Here is a 26,633-nt window from a genome sequence, read left to right as displayed (position 1 = left end):
GCCACGTTTGAAGCAGTTTTTGTCCCACACCAAAGCTTTCTATCTAACATGGAGTTCGTGGTGAGCTGCAGTGCCGGCCAGCACACAACAGAGCATGTAGAGCTCAACAACTCCTCAGGAACCCACAACCTGGCCAGGACTGCATGGGGAGGGGGACTCTCAACCTACCATGCAGAGTCTCATATGCCTGGATCACCTCGGACATGAACATGGGTCTCTGGCGGGCGATGTTGGCGAGGGAGCCCAGGGCTGTGGTCAGGTTGATGGAGGAGATGGCAGGGTGTACCATGAACTTCAACAGTTGCTCCAAGGCCGCCTTGCCTTCTTCCCACAGCACATCTACAGGGGAAGAAGAAGGATCAGCCGGTGGTGCTCCAGTGTCAACCTGACTAGATGAAGAGTCACCCACAGCCCAACAAGCACCGTTCTCAGTCTAGTCCTCCAAAGTCAACACTTCACATTTTGGTGTGAACACACTGAGTTCACATTACAGGAAGACAAGTAAAGCAAATTCCATGTATATCTGCAGAACACACTGGAACAGCACCGTGGACCACTGTATAGCAATTTTTTTTGTTTTGTTTTTTTGTTTAAGACGGGGTCTTATTATGTAGCCTGGGCTGGATGCAAACTCATGATTCTCGCCTCTACCTCTCAAGTGTTAGGATTTTCAGGCATGTCATGCCCAGTGTATGCAGGGCTGGGGAAAGTTCTAGGCTCTATGCCAGGCAAGCACTCTATCAATTCATTTGCAGCTCAGGCCTGTAATCTCACCAAACTTGGAAGTTCAGCTAAAAGGATCAGAAGTTCAAGGTGACCTTCAGCTATATGAGGCTAACCTGAGATGCATGAGGCCCTATCTGGAACAAAATAAAAAGGGCAGGGGGGAAGAAGGTTGTTGGGGGCTGTGGACCCCCAGACCCTGAATTTCTTGTCAACAACTTGTTATGCTTGCAGCTGCTCTGAGCAAAACAATTTGTTTTCCTGTGTTTGCAGCTGCTCTGAGCATGAGACCTGATGGCAGGGGAGTGGTTTATGGTGGGTTTGGCTGGGGTGAGGCTATCAGTTAAGGATCCCTATATAAGCTGCTCTGGAACACAATAAATGGGGCATTCTTGTTTCAAGGATGACACATACCTGTCTGTGTGTTTTTAAATCTCCAGCTTAGTTCCCGCTTGTGTACCATCCAGTAGTGCGGGCGCTACAGAAGGTGACTGTGAAAAGGGCCAGTGAGTGCATACAGGGCACTAGGGCGGCAACACTCACTGTACTGGATGTAGGGGTGATCTCGGGGGATTCGGTCCAGACTGATGTCATGTTCTTGGCGTCGGGGGACCTCTGAATCAGCCATTCGCGGTGACAGGGTAACAATGAGGCCCTCCACAAACTTGATGGCATGTGTACGGATGCCGTCATTGTCAGAATCCAATAGCAGGATGATTTCCCCAGCCATGGAGGATACCATGTCCCAGCAGGCCTCCTGGAGATCGTTGATGACCCGAGACTTCACCATCCACTGCCGAGGGGCCAGGAGGAATAGAAAAGACAGAGCCGAGACAACACATCAACTACCAGCAGGCTCTGCCCCACCTGCAGACTAAATGACTGTGAGAACATTCACTTGGTTAAACCAACAACTATGCTCAGTCCTGGGCAGTGCTAGGATGGGGGCGACCAAGACAAAGCTAACTCAATGATGAAGCATCAAATCTCAAAATACAGAAGTAGTAACCTCGGAGGGGGTGGCAGGGCTGAAAAGACGGCTCAGCAGTTAAGAGCACTGGCTGCTCTTCCAGAGGACCCAGGCAGGATTCCCATACCCACACAGAACCTCTCAACTGCAACTACAGTTCCAGAGTACCTGATGCTTTCTTCTGACCCCCACAGGCACTGTACACACCCTGCACTGACATACATGAAGGCAAAACACCGACATGCCCCCTCCGAAAAGCAGCAGTGACTGACCAGCTTCATTTTGCTAACAATGAATGGCCTAACCCATGAACTCACTTCTGTGTGTGTTGTCAAACAACAGTTGAGAACCCAGGTTATTCCCCCCACCCTTTAAGATTTGCTTATGTTTATGTTTTGTCTGCAGGTATCTGTGCACCACATGTATGTAGTACCCAAGGAGGTCAGAAGAGGGCATCAGATAGCCTGAAATTGGAGTTAGAACCGGTTATGAGATACCATGTGGGTGGTGGGAAGTGAACCTGGATCCTCTGGAAGAGCAAGTATTCTCAACAGCTTGGCCATCTCTGCAAAATCATGATCCTTTTTTTTTAAAATTGCTATTATTGTTGTAGTCCAAGGTGGCCTAGAGTTTTCTGCCTCAGCCTCACATGTCGGGTTAACAGGCTGTGCTAATTCTCTAGTCTGTGAAGGCCACACCTAGAGTCCTGGTCCTCACTGTCCCTGCACCACCTGGCTTCAAAGTGGAGATTCTCAGGGAATGTTTGTTGAATGCTAAATGAGTGGTCTCAGAAGACAACATCCGATGCCTTGTTATCTGTTCTCACAACAGCAGAAACCTCGCTCATGACAAGCTTGTTTTTGCCAGGATTGGCAGTATAGCAACGGGAGGAGCCATAGGCGGGGAGAGGGAAATTCAAGGTTTTCCTGGGCAACTCAGTCTTGAGCTCAACACCCAGTACCAAACCAAATCACACTGTGACGTGGCCATCCTTCACTTGGAAGGCCCAGCTATGACTCTACCTGCAAGGCCACCTTGTAGAGCTGGGTCATGGTGAGGATGGCTTTCTTTACCACATTCACGTTTTCATCCCGCAGGAGCATGTTGAGGTTGGCAATCAGTTTTAGCAGCAGTTCAATGTCCCGCTTGCTGCGGAGGGAAGAGAAGGGACCAGGTCATGCTGGCCTTGGGGTTGGAAAGAGAGACTCTGGCCCATGAATCAAGAAATCGAGGTGGAAGCGTCAGAATCTTTGTTGCCAGCACATTCAGTAGTGGAGGAGGATGCTGACACCTCTACTGTAGGCTGCCGTGGGCCCCTGTATCATAGCTGGTCCTGCAGCCTTCACTCCTTCAACTCTGCAGGGCCCCGCTGTCTATGTAAGTGACAACTAACAACTGTTAGAAGTTTGACCAGAGCATCATCTTTTTCTTTGAGACAGAGTGTCAGTCCCAGCTTTGCATCCAACTACCTACACAGGTGAGGATGACCTTGAGCTCCAGATCCTCCTGCCTCCACATCCCGTGTGCTAGGATTTATAAGTATGTGCCACCACACAGATTTACAAAATGCAGGGGATGGACCCAAGGCCTTACACATTCTAGACAAGCACTCTAAATGAGCTACATCCTTAGCCCTGTTCCTTCATCCTATTTGAAGAACACCTACTGCACAGGTGGTGAAAACAGGCACAGAAACCATCAAGTTTGTAATGAAAGAACTTAGTAAAAACATCTAGTTTTGTTTACTCAAGCCTGAAGGCTCCATAGGGACCCTTTGGTAGGACTAAGAATTGGCAGGGTCAGTTTGGTTGCCAGAGAGAATGAAAGGCCTCCAGTAACGTCTGGTCAAGGAACAAAGAAATTTGAGAAGGCCACTCCCCAGAACTCAGCAAATTAATGTAATTTTTCACAACATAAGTTCCATTCTGATTCTAAGCAACAGTTGCACCATTCAAAAAATATGAAACATCAAAGAAACAAAAAAGACCAAAAAATAGGCTGGATAGAGGGAGGGCTCAGTGTTTAGGGCACTGGCTACAGGCCCGGGCTACAGGAGACTTGACTCTCTCTCCCATGCCAGAGGCTGGGTGGTGCAGCTTTTCCATGCCGTGTCCCTCAGCACACTGGGATACATTTGCTACACACACTTTTTTTGTGAACTCCGAAAATTTAGTGTACAGCTTTGTGTGTTGGCAAATGCTACAGTTTCAGCACTGGGGAGGCTGAGACAGAGCAGGACTGCCCCAAGTTCGAGGCCACAGTGAGAACCTGTCTCCAGCAAACAAACAGACACACAGAAAACTACCGCTGATTTTCCCAGTGAAGGGGGAGCGTGACAATGTAAGGCACTGGGTTCAGAGACACAGGGTAATAAATTGGAAGTCTGCTAAGTTCCGCCAAATGAGCCTGGGAAACCCACCTGACCCTCCAAACCAATTTTCTCAGTTAAACAGATCAAGAATAATCACCTTGCAACCTCATGCTGAAGGTTGAACAACATGTAGGTCAAAACTCAATAGCTCCTGGCAGGCTAGGAGGGTAACAAAAAGAGCTATTTTATCTCCTCCCCCTTTCAGAGCCAAGAATGAATAAAGACAGGAACAAGCTACGTCCCCTTCTGAGTCTCAGAGAGGGTGACTGGCCCCATCTAAAGGAGATGTTGAGCCACGGTTAGATGTCCTTGCTTGTTCAGCACCTCCCTTGTCCCCACTGTTGGAACCAACCCTGTCTGAGGCCAGTGAGACAGAGGCTTTGCTGTGAAGCTGACATTTTCTGTGATGAGTTACCAGGTGATGTGGAGCACCACAAAGAACAGCGACAGTGAAGGCAAAAGTGCCAATGGGCAGGAGCCGAAGGGAACTCTCAGAAAGGGTTTTCTGAGGAACCCTGGCGAAGAAGGAATGGCCACCTAGGGTCACAGACCAAGCAGAAGCAGACCAGCTATGAAGGACACTGGTGTTTCATGTCAGGCGAGTGTTCAGGCAGCCAGCAGTAGCCTAAGATAGGCACAGTAAACACATGTTCTCTCAGCAGGTCACCCGGCTATGTGCAGAGGTAAGCAAACAGGTGAAGGGTATGGTTCCCATCTGGCAGAGGTTTCAGAACTAGACTGTGAGATCAGGGATTGGGGGCAAACCTCCTACTCCAGAAACAGACAGACAGACAAGAGGACCAAAAGTTCAAGGTTATCCTCTGCTACAAAGTGAGCTCCAGGCTAGCACAAGCCTCATCAGGACCTTGTCTAGAGCAAACAAGAACGACAGAGTAGGGGGTGCTGGAGAGATGGCTCAGTGGTTAAGAGCATTGCCTGCTCTTCCAAAGGTCCTGAGTTCAATTCCCAGCAACCACATGGTGGCTCACAACCATCTGTAATGAGGCCTGGTGCCCTCTTCTGGCCTGCAGGCATACACACAGACAGAATATTGTATGCAAAATAAATATTAAAAAAAAAGAACGACAGAGTAAATGCACTAAGCACCACTGATGATGGTTTTAAAATAGTACGGGGGCTGGGGGTGAGCTGGAGACTGCTGAGCAGTAAGAGTGCACACTGCTCTCAAAGAGAACCAGAGTTCACTTCCCAATACTGTGTCACCTCAGCCAGGTTCGAGAGAAGCCAAAGTCACCTGCTGCCTGTATTCTGAAAGGAGGACTGCCACTTTGACTAACAGAGCAACCATCAAGTGTTGGCTGAAGTGCATGGACTGTGACATCCAGGACTGCAATCCCATTAGGCATGTGTTGGGGGAGGGACTCGGGACCACACACCAGGACACCCAGGCACTCCCAAAGAGGCCCCATACCATGCCTCCTCGATGAAGCCAATGACAAACTTGCGCACTTCAATGGACTTGTCTGCTTGGAAAGCGATGATCTCCTGCAATGTCAGAGGGAAGATGGATCAGGCCACCTAAGGAGCATTACCTCACCTTTATCCCTCCCCCAGGCTGATCACTCACATCCAGAAAGTTGTCAAGCAGTGTGGGGTCTTTGTTGATGATCAGCTCCTGGACCTAGGAGGAACAGACATAAAACCAGGCTCCAAAGCCAAGCATGATGGCTCTTACTTGAAAGGCTGAGACAGGATTGTCATGCTATCAAGTATGGAGTATGGACTCTATCTTCAAAAACTAAAACTAGGGCTGGAGAGATGGTTCAGAGGTTAAGAACACTGGCTGCTTTTCCATAAGTCCTGAGTTCAATTACCAACAACCGCATGATGGCTCATGACCATCTATAATGAGATCTGGTGCCCTCTTCTGTCATGCAGGCATACATACAGGCAGAACACTGTACACATAATAAAAACTAAAAATAAGGGCCAGTAAGATGGCTTGGTGGGTAAGGTGCTAGTCACCCATGCCTGAAGATTTAAATAGCATCTCTAGGAGCTGCTTGGTAGAGAGAGCCAACTCCAGCAAGCTGTCCTCTGACATCAGAGGCTTGGTCAGGCACACTTGAAATAAAGAACATAAAAATAAGGGCTGGGGAGATGCTCAATGGGTAAAGCACTCCCTCAGCAAGCATGCACAGAGTTTGGATCTCCCGAGCACCACAGCTGCAGCCCCAGCACTTCAGAGGCAGAGACAAGCTCTCAGGCAGCTGACTAGCTAGACCCTCTGGGTTCTACCGAGAGACCCTGCCTTAATAAAGTGGAAAGTGACTGAGGAATACACATCAAATTCAGGTTTCTACATGTATGCACACATGCATGCATCTCATACCACGCTACCAAGCACCTACATCCATGTGAACAAGCACACATGCACACCAGAGATACAGGGAAAATAAAAAATTTTTAATTTAAATATATGGCTAGAGATATCGCTCAGGAGTTAAGAGCACTAGCTGCTCTTCCAGAGGACTAGGTTTGTTTTTTGCTTTTTTTTTTTTAATTTTACTTTTACTTTAAGAACAGTAGTGTTTTGAAAGCATGGATGTCTTGTGTGAGGGTGTCAAATTCCCTGGAACTGGAGTTACAGACAGTTGTGAGCTGTTAGGTGAGTTCTGGGAAGTGAACCCAGGTCCTTTGGAAGAGCAGTTGGTGCTCTTAACCTCAGAGCCATCTCTCCAGTCCCAAGGATTAGGTTTGATTCCCAGCGCCAAGGTGATCTAATGCCCTTCAGCACTGCATGCTCATGGTGCATATACACACATGTAGGGAAGACACATAAAATTAACAAAGAAACAAATGTCAAATAAAAAAACAAACCCAGATCCACACAGACAAGAATAGGAAGGAGACAGCACTGGTGGTTCTGGCACCCCTGACCCCAAGCCTCAAATGCTATGCTGTATCCGACCCTCACAGATCAAGGTTCTCACAGGCCACTGGGAAGCTTCCCTGCACCTGTAGAGGGGAGGCAGGTCCTGGTCAGCAGTGAGGACACTATATCCAAGAGTACTAAACAAAAGAGAGTTGAGCCTCGTGGCATAGGCCTATGATCCAAGCTTCTTGAGGAGACAGGAAGATTACAAGTTCAGCACCTGCCTAGGCTGCAGAGTGAACGCAAGATAGTTTAAACATCACAGAACACTTCTCAACATAAAATTAAGCCAGCTGTGGTAGCACACACTTTCAAACCCAGCACTTGAGAGGCAAAGGCAGGTGGATTGCTGTGATTTTGAGGCAAGCCTGGTCTACACATTGAGCTGTAAGACAGCCAGGACTACACAGAGAGACCCTGTCTCAAAAAACCAAATAAATGAATGAAAGAATTAGAATAAATAGTAAAAGGGCCGAGAATGTAACTCAGCAGTAGAGCGCTTGTCCAGCAAGCCAAGGCTCTAAATCCAACCCCAAGGATAAGGAAAAGAAAAGGGGAAAACTCCTAGGGTTCCTGCCTTCCTGAGGTTCAGCCTCCTTTTTGTTTGAGACAGGGTTTCTCTGTAGCTTTGGAGCCTGTCCTGGAACTAGCTCTTGTAGACCAGGCTGGCCTAAAACTCACAAAAATCCGCCTGCCTCTGCCTCCCGAGTGCTGGGATTAAAGGCGTGCGCCACCACTGCCCAGCTTCAGCCTCCTTTTACCTGTCAGTTCTCTATCTTTTTGTTGTTGTTAAAAGGTGGGGGCATGAGAAGGTAACTAGAAGACATTTTTTTAATATTTATTTATTTAGCATACAATATATGCCTTCAGGCCAGAAGTGGGCACCCGACCCCATTACAGATGGTTGTGAGCCACCATGTGGTTGCTGGAAATTGAACTCAGGACCTTTAGAATAGCAGGCAATGTTCTTAATCGCTGAGCCATCTCTCCAGCCCTCAGTTCTCTATCTTTACAATGGCAGCATCCTGTAAGCATTCCAACCATTTACTGAGACCGCCTACATGTCAGTTTTTTTGTTTTGAGACGGGCTCTTAACTATCTCAAAGCTGGAAGTTTTAGCTAGGCTGACTAGTCAGCAAGCTCCCAGGATTCACCTTTTTCCACTCCCAGAGCTGAGGTCACATGCATAGCATTGACCAATGGGTATTGGAGGTTTAAACCCAAATCCTTTTGCTTTCACAGTGAGCCATCACCCTAGTTCCCACATTCTTTGAAAATACCTCCTCCCAGACATCCTCCTGAAAAACCAAAGCTGGTCCAAAACTTCAATGATACAAGTCCAAGTGTTGCTGGTAAGTCACCTTCATAAGCACACCACCACCAGCATCCACTCTACTGCACTCACGGAATGGGTGGGGACCTTCTGACCACATGCTGAACAAGCCGAACAAGGGTCCTGACCTAGGCAAGGTAGTCCCACAGTCTTTAAAGTATATCTTTTCTTCATGCTGCTGGGGAGAAGGATCCCAAGGCTTTGTACTTTTTTAAGTAAAGAGCATGTCTACTACTGAGCATGTCTACATCCCAACCTCTCACTGGGGGATTTTAGGCAGGGACTCTACCACTGAGCTATGTCCCCAGCCCTCACTGGGGGACTCTAGGTAGGGGCTCTGCCACCAAGCTGTGCCTTCACCCTATCCAATGACCTCTGAAAGCCATCTTGGCTTCTTATTCTGAAGGACCCCTATCCTCTTCTACTTTAGCACACACTTTGGTGCTGTGTCTGGTTATGCGTTACGTCTTTTACCTCCAGCACTTGGTTCAGATGTCCCCTTTCAGAAAACTCTCCCTGACTCCCTATCCTGGACAGGTTAGGCGAACCCTCTTGATTCTGCTTGTCAGTCCTGCCCACTATGGGTCGTCACTGTTTGGTCACCCTACTTGACCATGGAGAGAGGAAAGGCACAGGATCTGCAGGTGGACCCCACAATCCAAGGGCTACTTGGCCAGCTACTAGCAGAGTGACCTTAGAATCACTCTCTACACTGAGGTCTGCTTCTCTGTGTATAAACAACAGGTGACCCCTCCACCTGCCATCCCCAGGCCAAGATTTGGGGGGCACTGAATGAGCATGCTGCGCAGCATTGCACTCTGGGATACAGGTACAAGTGCAGTCATGAATGAGTGCATCACAGGTGAGTGTCTACGTGAAGGTATGTATGAATGCATCACAGGTGTGTATGTGTGTGTACAGGCATGTATGAGTGCAGGCATGTGTGACTATGGGTGTTACCAATGCTCTCTCAGTGACTCTATCCCCTGCCCCTGTCCTGCCTGCCCTCTACCTTACCCCCCAACTCACCTGTTTGAGCACTGTGATCTTTGAGTCATTGGTGATCAGCGCTGCCTGGTTTAGAAGATCTACCACCTGGAAGGAGGAATGAGCCAGGTGTCGTCACACACAGCCTGTCTTGTCGGGTCAAGCCAATCCCCACAGTCCTCCTGAGCTCTGCTGCCTGGGCAGTGTCATGCAAAGGCAGGAGTCACTCTCTCACTACCAAGCCCTCAGCTATACTCTCTCACCCTCTCGGAAGTGGTCATGCCATCAATGCCTGGTCCTTCCTCTTGTGTGAAAAACTGTGACGCCACGCTCCGGCGGGTGACACTGTCCCCGCTGCCACTTGCCATGACTGCTGTCAGGTTCTCCCTGAAAAAGAAACCAGTAAGTTTCCCTATCCAGTCCTTCTCCCTTAGGCTGCATATAGAGCTTATGTTCATAGGCAGGGCGTCCAATGCCAGGAGAACGATGTCCCAGTCAGAGGCACAATGTTTCATCTCCAATACTTTTTATTATTTTCTTAAACACAGGATGTCATGTAGGTTGGGCTGGTCTAGTAGTCAAAGATGGCCATCAATTCCTACTCCTTCTGTCTGTGCCTCCCAAGAGCTAGAATTACAGGTGTGCACAGCCACATATGGTTCCAGACCAGTCAGGGTTGCACAGTGAGACCCAGCTCAAGAAAAAAAAAAAAAAGAGAGAAAGAAGAAAAGAAAGGCCACCTACAATTAGGTGCGGTGGTGCCTATCTCTCATCTCAGCATTTTCAAGATGCAGGTAGATGAAAAACATCAGGAGTTTAAGGCCAGCCTCAGTTACACAGCGAGTTCAAAACCAGTCAGGTCTTCTTCATATTGTCAAAAGAAAGAGGGGGGGGGAGGGAGGGGGGAAGGGGGGAAGGGAGGGAGGGAGAAAGGGAAAAAAGAAAGGAAGGAAGGAAAAAGGAAGAAAGGACGAAGACTCATTGCAATACAGCATCCTTAAGCTGTTCCTTCTGTGAAAGTGAGGGAGATGAACTTCCACACAGTTAGCATAAAGTCATACTGACAAGTCCATGAAGTAACTCAGAGCAGACATCACGTACAGCAAGCAGCACGATCTACCCAAGAGCTCTTAGACAGGCAGACAGGCTGCAAAAGCACACCTACATACTGAAGGGCTCTGCAAGTTGAGGGACTGTGCTGCAGAGCATGTGCAAGGTCCGGCGTGGCACAGGATGGACCTGGGATAAATGAGCAAGCCAACAGACAACAAGGCTGTAAAAAGAAACCCAGAGGGAAGCCGGGCAGGTGCACACACTCTAGTCTTAGCAGTCTTGGAGTTTGAGGCAGGAGGATTGTGAGTTCTAGCCCAGCTGGATAGCTAAGCAAGACCCTGTTTCGAGGGAAAGGAAGGATGATTATGGGAAATGGAAAATCTCTATATACTAACAGAACTCTGTGAGGACCAAAAGAGTGAAAGAGAGCTGAGAGGGAGGTCTGGTAAATGAAGAAAACCAAAGTCAGGGTTGTACAATCCTGGCAGTCAGGAGGTGGGACTGGAGTCAGCTCAGTGGGTAGAGCACCAGCTGCTCTCCAGAGAACCTGCATTTGTTGATCCCCAGCACCCGTATGACAGCTCAGAACTGTGAAGCTAGTCCTGGGGTATCTGAAACCCTCTCCGGCCTCTGCAGGTATACTGCACATACTTGGTATTGACGCATAAATGCAGCATAACACCCATACATATAAAGATTAAATTAAAACAAATACATTAGTCCTAAATTATGCAACTGAAAATCTAAAAGACAGCATTGGACGTAACTAAGTTTAAATGGACTTAACCTATAAACTAAACAGAAACACTCCTGCTAGACATCACAGGCTAATTAAAAGTTTAGTTGGGCAGTGATGGTGCACGCCTTTAATCCCTTTAATCTAGAGTTCCAGGACAGACAGGGCTACACAGAAATATACAAACATACATAAAAGTAACAAGTCTATTGAAAAAGGCTACAGAGTGAAAGTAGCTTGGTGGTCTCCGTGGATTACAAACCCTAGCCATGCTGGCCTCAAACTCAGATCCACCTGCCTCTACCACCCAGCTAAAGTTAACCCGGCTAACTGTTCTCTTTTTATTTTGAGTCAGATGTGAAGGGCTGTCACTCCCAAATCTTGCTTAGAGTTAGGGTCATAGTCACAGCCCTGCCCTCAAGACCTACAAAGTTTTCTAGACGCTAGCCTTGTCTCCCTCTGGCTACTTTGCAGTCAGCTCACCCCACCCTGCACACCTCTTTCTCTAAGTCTATTTTTTCTCTTGCCCCCAGAGATCTAGTCTTTTCTCCCTAGGGAGGCCTTCCCCACTCCAAATTTACACACACACCCTGTGCAATCCAATCTGTTCCTTTTGTCTCGTGCTACTGACCATCACCACGCCCCATGTCTGTTCATTAAGCAAAGGGGCATGGCCACCAGCCACGACACACCACAATGTTCCTTGGACCAGAAGGTAAGAAACTGTCCACTCTTCTTCTGGATGATACATCAAGAACTATCAAAACTTTCCTTTCTCTTTGCTTTACTCTTTAATTTTCTGGGTTTTGTCTTGAGTATATATTCCTATTTTTTTTTTTTTACTATTTTAAAATTATTAAAACGATGTTCAGCTGCCCATCGGTATCAGAGATTGGCCCAAGGGTCCACTTCAATCAAAATTCTGTCCCTTACTTAAAATAGCACTGTTTGGCCAGATGGGGTGGCATACCCTTTTAATTCCAGCACTAGCGGCAGAGGCAAGATGATCTCTTAGGGCCACTGTTTAAAAAAAAAATCAGTACTGTTGGGGCTGAGGATAGAGCTCAGTTGGTACTCAGTTGTTTAATATGCACAAAGCTCCAGGTTTCATCCCCAGCACCACAGAGAAGCAGTGGTGTAAAATTCAAGATCCTCCTCCATACACAGTGAGTTGGGAAGCCAGGCTGGGCCAGGAGACCTTACCACAAACAAGAGTAGTGTTCAAGTGAAACCCATATGCCCTCTGGCACACGTTAAAACCATCTCTCACTGGGCGCCCGCCTTTAATCCCAGCACTTGGGAGGTAGAAGCAGGCAAATCTCTTGAGAGTTCAAGGCCATCCTGGTCTACAGTGTGAGTTCCAGGCAGCCAGAGCTGTTACACAAAGAAATCTTGTCTCAAAAAAGAAAATGGAAAAAAACTCTCCCCAGCTGGCTAGAGATGGAACCAAGGCCCCTGTGCTCCACCACTGAGCCATAGCCTCAGTCCTTTTTGCTGTTTGGACTTAGAGACAGGGTCTCACTAAGTTGCCCAGGCTGCCAGTAAACTCATTCTGTAGTCCTGTCAAGGACTAGAACTTTGTGATCCTCCTGCCTCAGTTTAAAGTAGCTGGAGTAACAAACAGGTCCGTGCCACCAAGCCTGGCCTAAATCATCTCCAGATGACTCAAAATTGCTAATGCAGTATAAATACTATGTAAATGTTGTTATATTGTATTGTTTAGGGACTGATGCTTAAAAAAAAAAAAAGCTTCACATGGTCAATGTTAATTGGTTTCCTGAATATTTCAATCTAAGGTTGGCTGAATTAACACATGTGAACTTCTGGATAGATGGCTGTCAACTTGTACATAAACTATTTTCTATCTCGCTGTTTTTCTCTTAATAAATGCAAGAGGTCAGTCTATTTTTCTCCTTCCTTTTTTTCTACACCTGCAAATCATTTTATTACATAAATGTAATTACTGATTTCAGCCAGCTGCCTACTGAATAGTTGCGATTCTTGCAGTCTGGCTATCTGAAACACTAAGGCTGCTGACTCCCTTCCCTTGCTGGGGCTTAGCGGTGAACTGCTCCTCCCACAAGGAAGTACAACAACTCCCCTGTTACCCTAAGGAGTGGATCTCCTCCGAGTGTTTTTTTTTTTTTTTTTTTTTTTTTTTCATTCATTCAACGAACATCAACTGAGCCAGTCCAGTGTGGGATGTGCGCTGTGCTGGGAACCAGGTTCGGACCGTGACACACCCAGGCATCCTTAGACAGCACAGAAATAAAACCTTAATAACAAAGTCGACCATACGTGAAGGGAGGGAAAAGCACGGGGACCTATGAGAGCCTTCAGATGGACGATTTGGGGAGAGGGTGGGAAACCGGGGCTTCACAGGAGAAGTGAAGTGCGGTGCCGAGCCCCCCCGTCCCAACCCCAAGGATGAAAAGGAGTTAGTCAGGCCGATGGATAACAGAATGTTTCGAGAGTGGAGGAATGGGAGGTGGAGGGGCACAGCCTGTGCAAAGGCCCCGAGGCGGGAAGGCACATGGCCTTCTGAGGTCGTGAAGAGCCAGTTGCAGCTGTGCTCAGTGGAGGATGAGCCAAGGCGCAGACTGGAGGCGGAGGAGGTCTGCGGGCGGACTTCTGCGGGGGCCACGCTGGAACTTGGACCGCGGGGGACTGGGTAGCCAAGGAAGGGTCCTAGGCAGGGGGGGAAGAAGCAAGGGCCCTGGACGCCGCTGCTCCCGGCCCTCCCCGAGGCCCTCCCCGCCGCTCGCGCCCCGGCCTCGTCAGCGCCCCTCCTCCCCTCGCCCCAGGCCCTTACGCCGCCACCCGCTCACCGCGGCTCCGGCCTCCGTCCCCCTCGCGCCCCCTCAGCAGCGCCTCTCCATAGACGCTGCCGCCGCCATCTTCCGCCTGCCGCCGTGACACAGCGCAGGCGCTGCACTAGTAGGGCCGCCGGGAAATGGAGTCCCGCACCGCGGCCCGTCCCCGCCCCTACGGCGTGCCGCGTCGGCAGCCGACCGCCCTCCCCGGGTGTCCACCGGGGCGGCCGCCATTTCCGGCCTTCGAGCGCCATGCCTTTTGGGAAATGTAGTTCGTGGTGCGCAGGCGCCGGACGGAAATGGAAATGGAGGCTTCTGGGAAATGGAGTTCTCGGGGGTCGGAGGCCCCACCTCCCTAGACGGCAGGCTGTCGTTAGAGTGGAGAGTGCTGTGAGCGGAGCTCCTGGGTCTTGAAGAGCTGGTGCCTTAACGGGGTCTGAGCAAAAGCTCTGAGCCTTTCCACCGCTGGCCCTGAGCCTGTACACGGCCTGCAGCATTTGCAGTCGTCGAAAGCCTCAGTCTTCTCGTCTGTCGAATGAGAATGTACTTTCAAGAATCTCTGCGGGCTACTTACGGTGTCGTACAGGGACCAGTGGAGTCCTGAACACTGTCTGCCTCCTCTCCTTCGTGGTGGACATGCGGGGCTCTGGCGTTTCCCTCTCTTAGGTGGAGATGATGGAACACCTCGAGGCGGAAAGATTCCCCCTCCCCTCGCGTTGTGACTCTAGGGCTCTTGGGATCAGCAGTGTGTGGTCTTACACCCCCACCCCGGGTAGCTCCCCCACTCTTCATCCATCGCTAGCTCCCCGGTGCCAGGACTGTGGCTCCCGGTGCCTAAGGTCTGTCTCCTTGCGATCCCGCAGGGGGCGCCCCAATCCGAGCGCGCGGCCCTAGGGGAGGTGGGAGGAGAGCCCGGGGCGGGCCAGGGCGGGGGTGTCCCGGCTATAAAAAGTGACTGCCTCCCAAGGCGCCTGGGCCAGCGGGACTCCCGGGCTGCGAGCCTCAGTTCAGAACTCGTGGCCAGTGCCTGCCGAGAGATCGGATCTCTCGGTTTCCCCGGGGGGCCGCAGCCTGGCGTGTGGGGGCGCAGGCCCGGGGGATGCTGGGCTCGGTGAAGATGGAGGCTCATGACCTGGCCGAGTGGAGCTACTACCCGGAGGCGGGCGAGGTGTGTCCTCGGGGATGGCGGAGCGGGAAATGGGGGGCAGGTGTGGGGCTGCGGGCTTAAGTGCAAACAGGGGCCGTGTTGTGGGCCCAGGTGAGAGCAAAGACCTGGGGACACAGACACCAGGCGTGGGAGCCGTGAACAGGGGGACAAGACTTGGGAGAGCGATTGAGACAAGCAAGTCGAGGCGATCGTTTGCTTCCAAACGAAGAAATGCTAGCAAGAAAACCTTGAGGTCACACACTTGAAAGATGTCGAGACCCTGATAAAAATGAACAAATTGGAGGTGGGATTCGGGGCTCTAGGATAGGGAATAGAGCAGGAGGACCTAAAGAAACGAGGTTCAAAGCAGAGAGGACGGGTTAGGAACCCCCACTATGGAAAGTCTGTGGTGGTGGAAGTTTAGGGTTAAAGACGGGGGGGGGGGGGGGGGGGGGGGGGAGAGACGGGCTTTGGGCGGTTGGGATCAGAATTAGGATTGGGGATAAAGATCGGCTGGAGAGCCTTATAAGGTAGGGGCCGAAATAAGGGTTATCAGGGTCCTTTTGTAGAACTTACTGTAACAGGTGGCTTAGGTAGACTAACCCTCAGATGACGTCAGCCTTGGGAGATCAAAAGACATATGGGCATCCACACCTGTGTGGTAGGAATCAGTCTTCACCTCGCATCCTTACCATGACCTTCAGCAGGGACCCCCTTCAGACTATGCACAATCTAGTCATTGCTAGATTTACCTTAGTTCCTTCGCCCGACCAACAGAAAGTCCCTCTTCACATCAAACTCCTGTTTGTCCTGGTGCAAGGGACTTATTCTTTGTTTGGTCGCCCTGTAATCCATATTGTGATGATGGGGAAAGGACATGAGGTTCTGGACCCATAGATCCTAATCTAGGAGACTTAAGGTGTGTGGGGGCGGGGAGACTGGAATGGCGGGGCTCACCAATAGTCACTTAGTAGTTGAGGGGGGTAACTATGGTCTGTATTTTCAAGTTGTGGGGTGGTTAGACTCCCAACTTGGCCAGGGGCCTGGGAGGGGGCCTGTCCTGGGTCTAGGGAGGGGTTAAGGGGGCAGAGCCTACTGGGAAGGGATTGGGACTGTGGGGAGGTGGGAGGGAGAGGGCTGGAGATGTTGGTAATATTATGGGGAAGGCAGAGGTTGAGGTGGTGCGTGGAGGCTTTCAGGTGGTTGGGAGTGTGATCGGTGGGTTTAGGGTCAACCCCAAATAGGTCCTTCTGGGGACACAGCTGAAGAAGTCTGTCTGGGGGAGGGGGGTCTAGGGAGGGGAAACTAAAGTTTGGGGGTGGCATGTGGATGCCACCCCAATTTAGGAGACAGTGTGTATGGAGACTGTCAGATTGACAGACCAGTCGTGGTTCTCCGTGCCTGTAAACCTAGCACTTGGGAAACTGAGGCAGGAGGATGACAAGTTTGAGGTCAGCTACATAGCAAATTCCAGGCCATCTTGACCTGCTACAGAATGAGATCTTGGGGAAAGGGGAGTGAGGTGAGGCCAGCCTAAATGTAACTTTGGAAGAGTCAGCATAAGGAGAGACTGGATGGTTTGGGGTTCGTGTCGTCCCCTCCATTCCTGCTCCTCCCCACTCCCTACCCCCCACCCCTTTCCTCTGCCATGCACCACAGGGTACTGGCAGTACTGGCAGCACCTGCCGCTTCTCAGCAGGAAAGCCCACCTCTCTCTTGCTCTTGATAACAATGGGTGGGCTACATTCTGCTAGGGCTAAGAATAGGCAAGACCCCCTCCAATGGCTTCTGCGGGGGGGGGGGGGGGGGGGGGCGCAGAGAGGTTAATACCCGTGTCCTACTCTGTGGCCAGCTGGCTCTTGGAGAGTGACCATCCTGGGGTAAACCCATAGAACCTTAGACTTCTACACATTACCTGTCCCAACATCCCCTCCCCCCATTTTAGAGATGGGCAGTAGGGCACCCTGCAGGGTGCTGGGGTCCTCAGGTTGGGTCTGGAATTGGAAGTGTCTCCCTGCTGCCTAGCACACCCTTCTCCAGAAACAATAAGGAAATGAAAATGGAGAAATTGCCGCCTCCCAGGTGGGGATGCAGGTCCCATGAGGGCTTCCCCCCACTCTCAGCCGCACCCTGAGTAGGGGAGATCCGGTTCAGACCCGGACATCAGGGGTTCATCCCAGCCTTGGGGCGTGGGAAAGCCTAGGGTGGATTAGAGCAGCTGGAGTGCTTGAGGTCAGACCTCAAGAAGAACTTCCGGGTGGGTGGGGAGCCAGAAAAGGAAGGTCCTGAGGTCCCGGGGTTGGAGAAGTAGAGTGAGGTACAAAGGGATTAAGAGACTCTGGATCCCCCTAAAGCCATCACTTTTCCCTTCAAAGGGGAGGAGCAGAAGCAGTGGAGGAGGGTAGGAACCAGGCTCCTGGGGGTTAAGCTGCACACGGGGCTTGGGGGGGGGAGGGAGAAAGAGAGAGTCAAAGAGGGGGAGACTGAGGCCAAGAGATGAGTTGGTGAGCGACAAACTCTGGATGGGAGAGGGAAGAGATGGATCAGGGGGACAGACACTGGAAGGGGAGGGGTGCGGAGCTTCTGGGCTGGGGCTGGAGGGACACATGGGGGGAGGATAGCAACGGCCAGTGCAAGAGCCAGGGGTGGTGGTAAACACCTTTAATCCCTGAACTAGGGAGCAGGGAGCGGGAGGCAGGAGAATTGCCATACATCTGGAGGCAGCCAGGGACCATAGCAAGACCCTATGTCAGAGGGAAGGAAGAAGGAATAACATTGTAAGAGACCCAACAAAAAGAGCTGCCTGCAGAGCCAAGTGTGGTGGAAATCCTGGAAAGTCAGCCTTTGGGAAGTGCGGGCAGGAGGGGCAGCAATTCAAGGCTATCCTTGTCTGTATAGCAAAAGCTTCCTGGAGGGAAGAGAGGTGGCTCAACAATTAAGAGTGCCATACTGCTCTTGCAAAGGACCTGAGTTCGATTCCCAGCATCCACATTAAGCAGCTCACAGCTGCCTATAATTCCTGATACAGGGGATTTGAAAGCCTTTTCTGTCCTCCCTCAGCACCTACCACACTCACTTGCACATACCCAAAACAGATACCTACATAGAATGGAAAAAAAAAAAAAAAAGCTACCTGGGGCTGTAGCACACTTGGTAAAATGTTTGCCTGGTGTGCAGACAGCCCTGGCTTTGGTCCTCTGGTTCCCAGCATAATTAAAACAGGCAGGCTGCCCATGCTTGTAATCTCAGCTCTTGGGAGGCAGAGCAGAAGAATCAGGAGTTCAAGGTTATCCTCGGTTGGTTCAAGGATAGCCTGGGCTACACAATACTCTTGTCAAAGGGAGGAAGGAGGGAAGGGAGAAAAGAGCTACCTGGAAGCATAGGTAGTTGTCACCTGTCCCTGACTCCCTAAACTCTTCTGACAGCTCCCTTTGTTCTCTGGACCTCGGGTCCAGCTAATTCTCACAGTGTCAAAAAACCAGAAACCCAGTGGTTTCCATTAAATCAGCACCAAGTCTAGGGTCCCTCCAAAGCCGTGAGATCCCAGCTGGGAAAGGAGAGGGTGCTCAGGCATCTGGAAGACTGGAAGAGAGAGGAGAAAGGATGGTAGGGAGACAGGGTAGGTATATCTAGAAATAGAAGGGCCATCTAACAGTGTTTTTGCTGCTCTTTAGGATCACTGGCTTCCGGCTAGACTGTCGACTCCACAAGGGTGGGCACTTCTGGCTGTCCTGACTGCAGCTTTTATAGCGTGGTCCAGGACATCCATCATGCCCCGGTTCTAGACTCCCAAGATTCTTTCTCTTCCTTTCTGTGTGTCCCTCACCCACTGACAACTTCTCTGGGCTATAACTGACTCAGCTGTAAAGTGGGTATCAAAAGAACTCTTTAAGCAAGGAGTGTAGCTCAGTGGTAGAGCCCCTGCCTAGAATCCCCCAGTGAGGGGCTGGGGTGTGGCTCAGAGACAGAGCCCCTGCCTAGAATCCCCCAGTCAGGGGCTGGAGTGTGGCTCAGTGGTGGAGCCCCTGTGTAGCGTGTGTTATTCAAGTCTTTGCACTAACCATAGAACATGACAATATCACAGTAATAATAGCGTGCACACATATGTCTGTAAGGATTACAGACAATACCTGTGAAATTCTTGGGTCACTCCTGGCACAGTGTAGATGATGGGCAAATGCCTGTTAAAGCTGGGAATGGTGGTACCTACCTACAATCCCAGCACTAGGGAGGCTGAGGCTGTTGTAGAGGAGTTAGAGGCCAGCATGGGCTGCATGGCAAGACCCTGTCTTAAAAAATAACAAAACCCTCCAAGCTAGCTGAAAAATACACAGGTGCTGATTTGTTATTAAAAAAAAAAGCATTTCAATATGTAACCCAGAATTTTCTTCGGTGCACATTGATCCTCCTGCCTTGGCCTCGCAGGTGCCAGGAGCACAGGCGTGAGCCACCACTGTGAGCCTGCCTGTGATTCTGGGAAACACAGCAGTATATATGGACCTAAGGGCATATGTTCTTCTATGTGAACATTTCTGAAAATGGGGCACATTTGTAAATTCTTTAAAGTTTATTTCATTTGTTTAGATAAGTAGAAGTGTGTGTGTTTGCACATGCATGAGTATATTTCTGCGTGTGTGCACGTATGTATGTATATGTGTGTCTTGCACATATACACACTGTTGGAGAGGAGACTTCTTGCAGGAAATGGAGATCTGACCCCCCCCCTCTTTTGGCCTCCTTGGCCACCAGGCACCGATGTGATATATACCCATAAATGCAAGCAAAGCAATCATATACATAAAATAAATTTTTTAAAAATTTATTTTGTTACATAAATCAACCTTTCAGCTGATTTGGCTAACTTTGATTCATTTCTCAATTATTTTCAGATAAGATAATTGATTTCTCAATTTTACTGTGATCAGAACTTCTTCCTGCCTCCCCCCAACACCTTTTTTAAGATATGAAGCCCTGGCTAGTCTAAAAGTTGCTATGTAGACCAGGCTGGCCTTGATTGCCTGTGTTTGCCTCCTGGGTACTGGGGTTAAAGTTAGTTACCACTGTGCCTAGCAAGGAGACATTTAAAGCCTAGTATTACATTTTAAATATTATTATTATTATTATTATTAGTTTGTTTGTTTGTTTTGTTTTATTTTTCAGGACAGGGTTTCTCTGTAGCTTTGGAGCCTGTCCTGGAACTAGCTCTTAGAGACAAGGCTGGACTCAAACTCACAAAGATCTGCCTGCCTCTGCCTCTCTAGTGCTGGGATTAAAGGCGTGTGCCACCATTGGCCAGCTTTAAAGATTAACTTTAAATGTGTGTGTGTGTGTGTGTGTGTGTGTGGTTATGTGCCTATGAGGGCAGATGCTCCAGAAGGCTAGAGGTGTCATATCCCCCCAGGTCTAGAATTATAGGAAGTTGTGAGATGCCCAATGTGGATGCTGGGAACTGTCCTGAAGAGCAGTCAGTGCTCTTAACGGCTGAGCCAGCTCTCCAGCCCCCAAACCCTCTCTATACTATTAAAACATCTTTGAAGAAGCGAGGCGTGCAGGCCTTTAATCCCAGCACTCTGGAGCCAGAGGCAGGCAGATCTCTGGTCTACAAAGCAAATTCCAAAACAGCCGAGGCTACAGAGAGAAACCTTGTCTCAAAAACAAAACCAGTAAATAACTGATTATTGAAGACCCCAAACGATCTCATGGTTTTGTTTTTCAGAGTCTTGCTAGGTAGCCGCCTCCTGCTCCTCCTTCCCCACTGCTGGGATCGCAGACCTGCTCTAGCTTCTATTGTGCTGGGTTGTGTCCATTGATAACTGTTGTATTCAGAAGTAAAATTTTGCCTTTAACCCCAACACTTGGGACACAGAGGCAGGTGGATCTCTGTGAATTCAAGGCCAGCTTTGTCTACAAAGCAAGTTTTGTGACAATCAGGACTGTACAGAGAAACCCTGTCTCGAAAAAAAAAAAAAAAAACAAAGCTTTAAAATCATTTAAAATTTAAAAATATGCATTCATGTAGTTTAAAACTGTGTTTATTTACATGTATTTATTATTTGTATATCTACGTGACCACAAACGTAATGGTACACATGTGGTGGTCAGAGTACAACTTTCAGGAATCAACTCTCTCCTTTTACCATGTGGGTTTGAGGATCCAACTCATGTTGTTAGGGTTCCGGGCAAGTTCCTTTACCTGCTGAGCCATTACCTAGCCCTAATTTAGTTAATTATTGTTTTCTTTCTTTCCTATTTATTTATTTATTTATTTATTTTAAGACAGGGTTTCTCTGTGTAGCTCTGGCTGTCTTCGAACTCACAGAGATCCGCCTGCCTCTGCTGCTCCCTCCTGAGTGCTGGGATTAAAGATGTACACCACCTACACTACCACCACCTCACCCTAATTTAGTTTAAAATAGCAATCATTTATTAGTATAACTAAGGGGTTTCAGATGCTGTTTAACAAGGATATTGAAGCCCTGCAATAGTGGCGCACGCCTTTAATCCCAGCAGTTGGGAGGCAGAGGCAGGCGGATCTCTTTGAGTTTGAAGCCAGCCTGGTCTACAGGAGCTAGTTCCAGGACAGGTTCCAAAGCAACACAGAGAAACCCTGTCTCAAAAAAAAACAACCAAACAAAAAGGATAGCGAGTTTGAGAGCAGCATTAGCTACACACACAGTGAGGTTCTGTTTCAAAGACAAATAAATAAATAGAATTTAGTGAGAGGAGAGACGCTATCTTCTACTTTTGCTACACAGCTGGCAAGATATAAGAGTACATGCTAGACCTTTGGCCCTATTGCAATAGCGGATGTCACAAATCAATGAAAAGCTCGTTATGCAGTCATATGAAAGAGGGTACAAAAGGTTGACAAAATTTTTCTTTTTTGGTTTACTAGAGATTGAGTCCAGGGCCTCCTGTATGCTAGATAAGCAGTCTACCACTGAGCCACACCCCAGCCCTCACTTGGGGATTCTGGGCAGGGGCTCTGCCACTGAGCCACACCTCCTGCCCTTTTTATTGTATTTTGGGTCAATATCCTAGAAGTCTCTCTGAAGCCCAGGCTGGCCCTGAATTTGTGATTTTTAGCTTTCCAGGTATTTACAGACTGTACCACCATGCCTGGTAGAACTGACACTTTTACTGTGATTTTGAAAATGGTTTTGAAGTTGGGCAGTGATGGCCCATGCCTTTTAATTCCATCACTCAGGAGGCAGAGGAAGGTAGATCTATCTCTGTGAGTTCAAGGCCAGCCTGGTCTACAAGGGAGTTCCAGGACAGCCAGGGCTGTTACATAGAGAGACCCTGTCTTGAAAAGAAAAAATAAAAAAGAAGAAGAGAGAGAGCGCCTAGCCAGGTGTAGTGGTCCACGTCTGTGATCCTTTGGGAGGTGGATTAAGAGCTCGAGGTCATTTGGCCATGGTGGCGCACACCTTTAATCTCAGCTCTCAGGAGGCAGAGGCAGACAGATCTCTGTAAATTCCAAGTCAGCCTGGTCTACACAGCGAGACGGTGTACTAAACAACAAAAATTAAAAAATGAAAATGGTCCTGACCTGGTGGATACCTGAAACTGGTTTCAGAGACTCCCTCAGGTGTTTGAGACCACCTGCGCTTCCTTCCCAAACCCGTGTTCAAGTGTGACTTTGAAGGTGTGGGAGGGGACAGAACCCTGAGTGCAAATGGGCAGCTACCTGCGGAGAGAGGGAATGGTGGGAGGGACTGGTAGAAAAGGCAAGATGGGCAGATGAGCGGGGTATGACGGCCCACACCTGTATTCCCAGCCCCTGGAAGGTAGAGGCAGGGGGATGGAGAATTCCAAGTCATCTTGGCTGCTTAGCGAGTTTGGGGCTGGACCTGTATTCAGGAGCTCCTTTGCTGAGGAAGAGAATGAAGAGCCTCTGATTGCATCTCTGTTTCTTTCGCCGCAGGTGTACTCTCCAGTGACTCCCATGCCCACCATGGCCCCTCTTAACTCCTACATGACCTTGAACCCTCTCAGCTCTCCCTACCCTCCAGGAGGGCTTCAGGCCTCCCCACTGCCTACAGGACCCCTGGCACCCCCAGCCGCCACAGCACCTCTGGGGCCCACCTTCCCAGGCCTGGGTTCTGGTGGCAACAGTGGAAGCAGTACTTCCGGCTACGGAGCCCCAGGGTCTGGGCTGGTACCTGGCAAGGAGATGGCGAAGGGGTACCGGCGTCCACTGGCCCATGCCAAGCCACCATATTCCTACATCTCTCTCATCACTATGGCCATCCAACAGGCGCCAGGCAAAATGCTGACCCTGAGTGAGATCTACCAATGGATCATGGACCTCTTCCCATACTACCGGGAGAACCAGCAACGCTGGCAGAACTCCATTCGGCACTCGCTGTCCTTCAATGACTGCTTTGTCAAGGTGGCACGCTCCCCAGACAAGCCGGGCAAAGGCTCCTACTGGGCCTTACATCCCAGCTCTGGGAACATGTTTGAGAATGGCTGCTACCTTCGGCGTCAGAAACGCTTCAAGCTGGAGGAGAAGGCGAAGAAAGGAACCACCAGGAATGGCGCGGTGGGGTCAGCCACCTCTGCCACAACCACAGTGGCCACGGTAGTCACTTCTCAGGCTCAGCCCCAGCCTACACCTTCTGAGCCTGAGGCCCAAAATGGGGAAGATGTGGGGGGTCTGGACTGCGCCTCTCCCCCTTCTTCCACACCCTATTTCACTGGCTTGGAGCTCCCAGGGGAACTGAAGTTGGATGCACCCTACAACTTCAACCACCCCTTCTCTATCAACAACCTGATGTCAGAACAGACACCAGCACCTTCCAAACTGGATGTGGGGTTTGGAGGCTACGGAGCTGAGAGCGGGGAGCCAGGGGTCTACTACCAGAGCCTCTATTCCCGCTCTCTGCTCAACGCATCCTAGCAGGGCAGCTGGGAACACGGTGATGGGGGTTAACTGTGACGGACACCAGGTTCTTGGGCTCTGGTCATTCTGGTCACACTTTGCTTGTCCCATTGATTAGCATGTTATTTGGTGTATTACTGTGATGGCCCATTGGCTACTGTGGTAACTGCCGTGGACTCCCTGGTGGGCCTTGGGTGGCGGTGTTGTGAAGGCAGCTCTGCTGGGTATACTGTGAAAGCTGCCATACTGAATGAAGCCGTTGGCTGATCCAGTGGGTCTCCATGTTGGAAGACATCTCGTTTGGCCCTTCGGAAGCTTTGATAGACATCTGGATTGACCTTCTGAATGTGTGACTGTTATGCCATATCTTTTTTGGCCCACTGTTTCCTGGGATCACTTCTTTTGTTTTGGCAGACTTCTTGATATAACAGATGCCAAGTTGGCTACCACATCACACGATGTCTTTCTGACACACTGGATGCACAGAGGGCCACCATATTGGCAAGGTGACATTGCAGCCTGTTACGCACCACGATGGCAACCACAGGCCTGTCATCACCATCTCCTTGGTGTGGGTTGGGTGAGGGGGTAGAGTCGAGGAGACACTGTGATTTTTCTCTGAAGCCCATCCCCCACCCTGGCTATGAGAAAGGGCTGGTGTGGGGGACTCTTCCTGAGGTCAAGTTCTTGCCTGGGATTTGGGATACTGGCTGGGTTTGGCCATTAAAAAGGCACCTTTTTGGTCTCATGAGTGTCTCTTTTCTTTGGGGGACCCTGTGGGCTCAAACCCCCAAATTTGTGTTCCTGTGATCTCATCCTGGAGAGCTGGTGGCCTCTGGGGGGGAAGGGCTAGGGGAATGCAGCAACGTGACCTTTGGCTCTTTGTTGTCCCTGACCCCAAGGACAGTTTGCTCAGATAGCAGCCCCCGCAGTAATGGAGCCAGAAGGGAGGTGGCTTTGCAAGTGTCCAAGGCCATTGCCCCACCCCCACTTTGCAGACACACACACACACACACACCTGGAACTCTGAGGCTCCAGGAACCTATGGAAACTATGGGCTATTCATTTTGGGGGAAGAATGGGAAAGGATAGAAGACTTGAGGACGTGTGTGTGTGTGTTTGTGAATTTTTTTTTTACTTGTAAAATGGCTCTAGCTGGGTCCTCAACCTCATGACAATCCTGCTTCTGCCTTTCACGTGCCAGGATTACAGGAGTGCACACCTGCTTTACACGGATTTATTCTAGTGTATTCGGTGCTGGGGATGGAACCCAGGGCCTGGAGCACCGGCGCATCTAAGCAAGCACTGACCTACTGAGCTAGGTCCACTCCGCCATTCTAGTCCTGTCGCTGTCTATCCGCACCCGCCATGGCTCTCTTTCTCTGGCCTCCCTCCCTCTCCTGGTTCAGAGTTTCTGCCTCTACCTGTCGCCTGGCAGGCGGGTCCCTCTATTTCTGTCGCAGTCCCGCCTTGCCCGGGCTGCGTGTCACACACACACACACACACACCCGCCCCACGTCGCCCCCTGCCTTGCTGGCTCCCAGTTGTCAGCGGTCCCACCAGCCTGGCTGTCCCGGGGAATTCCTCCCGGTTCCTGGAAAAAACAACTGGGGCCGAGAGAAAGGCCTTCAGTCTCCCCGGGCCCGAGCCCTCCCCCGGGCCTGGGGGTCGCCGGCCTGAGGCAGGAAGCCCTGCGGTTTCTGGCTTCTCCCTGGCGGCCTCCGGATCTGGCCCCCGCCCCCCCGGCCAACAGCCCAAATATTATTCCGCAGGAGGAGTCGGTGGCGGCGGGAGGAGGCCCAGGTTGAAAGAGGCTTTCAAGGCAGCCAGGCCTGGGGCTTCCTGTCCCCAGGCTCGGGCCTCAGGCTGTCCCATTGGGGACCTCAGGTGGCCTGAGAGGCGGGGTGTTGTTGTAGGGTCCTTAGGGGAGGGTGGGGCCATTCGTCAGGGTGTCTGGTGGCCACCAGCTCGCCTGGCCTCGCCTGGCGTGGGCAGGTGTGACCCCCCACCCCAGGGACAGCCGGCTGGTGTCCAGCGTGGAAAAGTACCACCGCCAGACGTGGGACAGACAGGAGGACGCCAGGGATGAGGGATGGGTCGGGAATGGGGGTGGGGGGAAAAGGAGAACATAGAGGGCTGAGTTGTGGGGCTGAAGTGGCTTAGTCTAAGAAAAAGCCCTGTGGGTGGGAAACTGAGGCAAGGGGGCAGGGTCCCTGCTTGGGCATAGGGCTCTATGGGACACTTTGAGATAATGACCACAGAGGTGGCCCCAGCTGTTGAGCCAAGTGGCCCACACCTGTGTGTTTCTGTACTCAGGAGGTGGGGAGGCAGGAGGGTTACTGGTTTGGGGCCAGCCTAGGTTTCATGTGAGTCTATGTGTCTTAAGGAGAAAAAAACAACAAGAAGTAATGAGAAATTTGAATAATCCTTGTCTAGGGCCCCTTACTTTATTATGGGAAAAACTGAGGGAGAAAGGTGCCTTGAGTTGATTAAGGTCACACAGCTAATTATTGGGGTGCTAGGCAGGCCATGAGGCCGAGACTCAGTGCCCTGCACCTCACTAGTCTACTATTCAAGAGGATACCTTCCACTTCCTGCCTCACACACAGAAGCCAGCAGCCCGAGCAGTTCACAGGTGTGCGTGCGTGTGCGTGGTGTCTGTCATACAGCTCTGTATGTTAGCGTCATCTTGCTGTTGCTCTTCTTGTGATCTGTGA

General features: G+C 50.4%; 2 protein-coding genes across 4 annotated transcripts in view; one reads left to right on the top strand and one right to left on the bottom strand.

The window, feature by feature from the left end:
* The window catches only part of Sympk (symplekin), a 33,236-nt gene extending 19,194 nt beyond the window's left edge, over positions 1-14,042 (bottom strand). Inside the window, exons 1-8 of one of the 3 annotated variants that reach the window (XM_038339162.1) lie at positions 13,898-14,042; positions 9,544-9,667; positions 9,323-9,388; positions 5,653-5,706; positions 5,497-5,570; positions 2,716-2,842; positions 1,267-1,516; positions 169-339 (exon numbers count right to left, since the gene is read on the bottom strand). In XM_038339162.1, the coding sequence (XP_038195090.1) occupies positions 169-339; positions 1,267-1,516; positions 2,716-2,842; positions 5,497-5,570; positions 5,653-5,706; positions 9,323-9,388; positions 9,544-9,648 (847 nt within the window). In that variant the 5' untranslated portion in view covers positions 9,649-9,667; positions 13,898-14,042. Of the gene's footprint in view, positions 1-168; positions 340-1,266; positions 1,517-2,715; positions 2,843-5,496; positions 5,571-5,652; positions 5,707-9,322; positions 9,389-9,543; positions 9,668-13,881 lie in introns of all 3 variants that reach the window. The other 2 variants (XM_038339161.1, XM_038339160.1) reach the window with 2 other exon arrangements.
* Positions 14,043-14,823: 781 nt separating this feature from the next.
* Positions 14,824-24,664, top strand: Foxa3 (forkhead box A3). Its single transcript, XM_038340234.1, has 2 exons — positions 14,824-15,050; positions 22,957-24,664. Exons 1-2 carry the CDS (start codon positions 14,982-14,984, stop codon positions 23,932-23,934), a joined length of 1,047 nt encoding a protein of 348 aa, XP_038196162.1. The 5' UTR covers positions 14,824-14,981; the 3' UTR covers positions 23,935-24,664.
* Positions 24,665-26,633: the final 1,969 nt, after the last annotated feature.

Source organism: Arvicola amphibius, chromosome 8 (genome assembly GCF_903992535.2).
Source record: "Arvicola amphibius chromosome 8, mArvAmp1.2, whole genome shotgun sequence".
NCBI classification, from domain to species: Eukaryota; Metazoa; Chordata; class Mammalia; order Rodentia; family Cricetidae; genus Arvicola; species Arvicola amphibius.
Note: the sequence above shows the minus strand (reverse complement) of the source record. Positions and strands in the feature narration are given on the sequence as shown.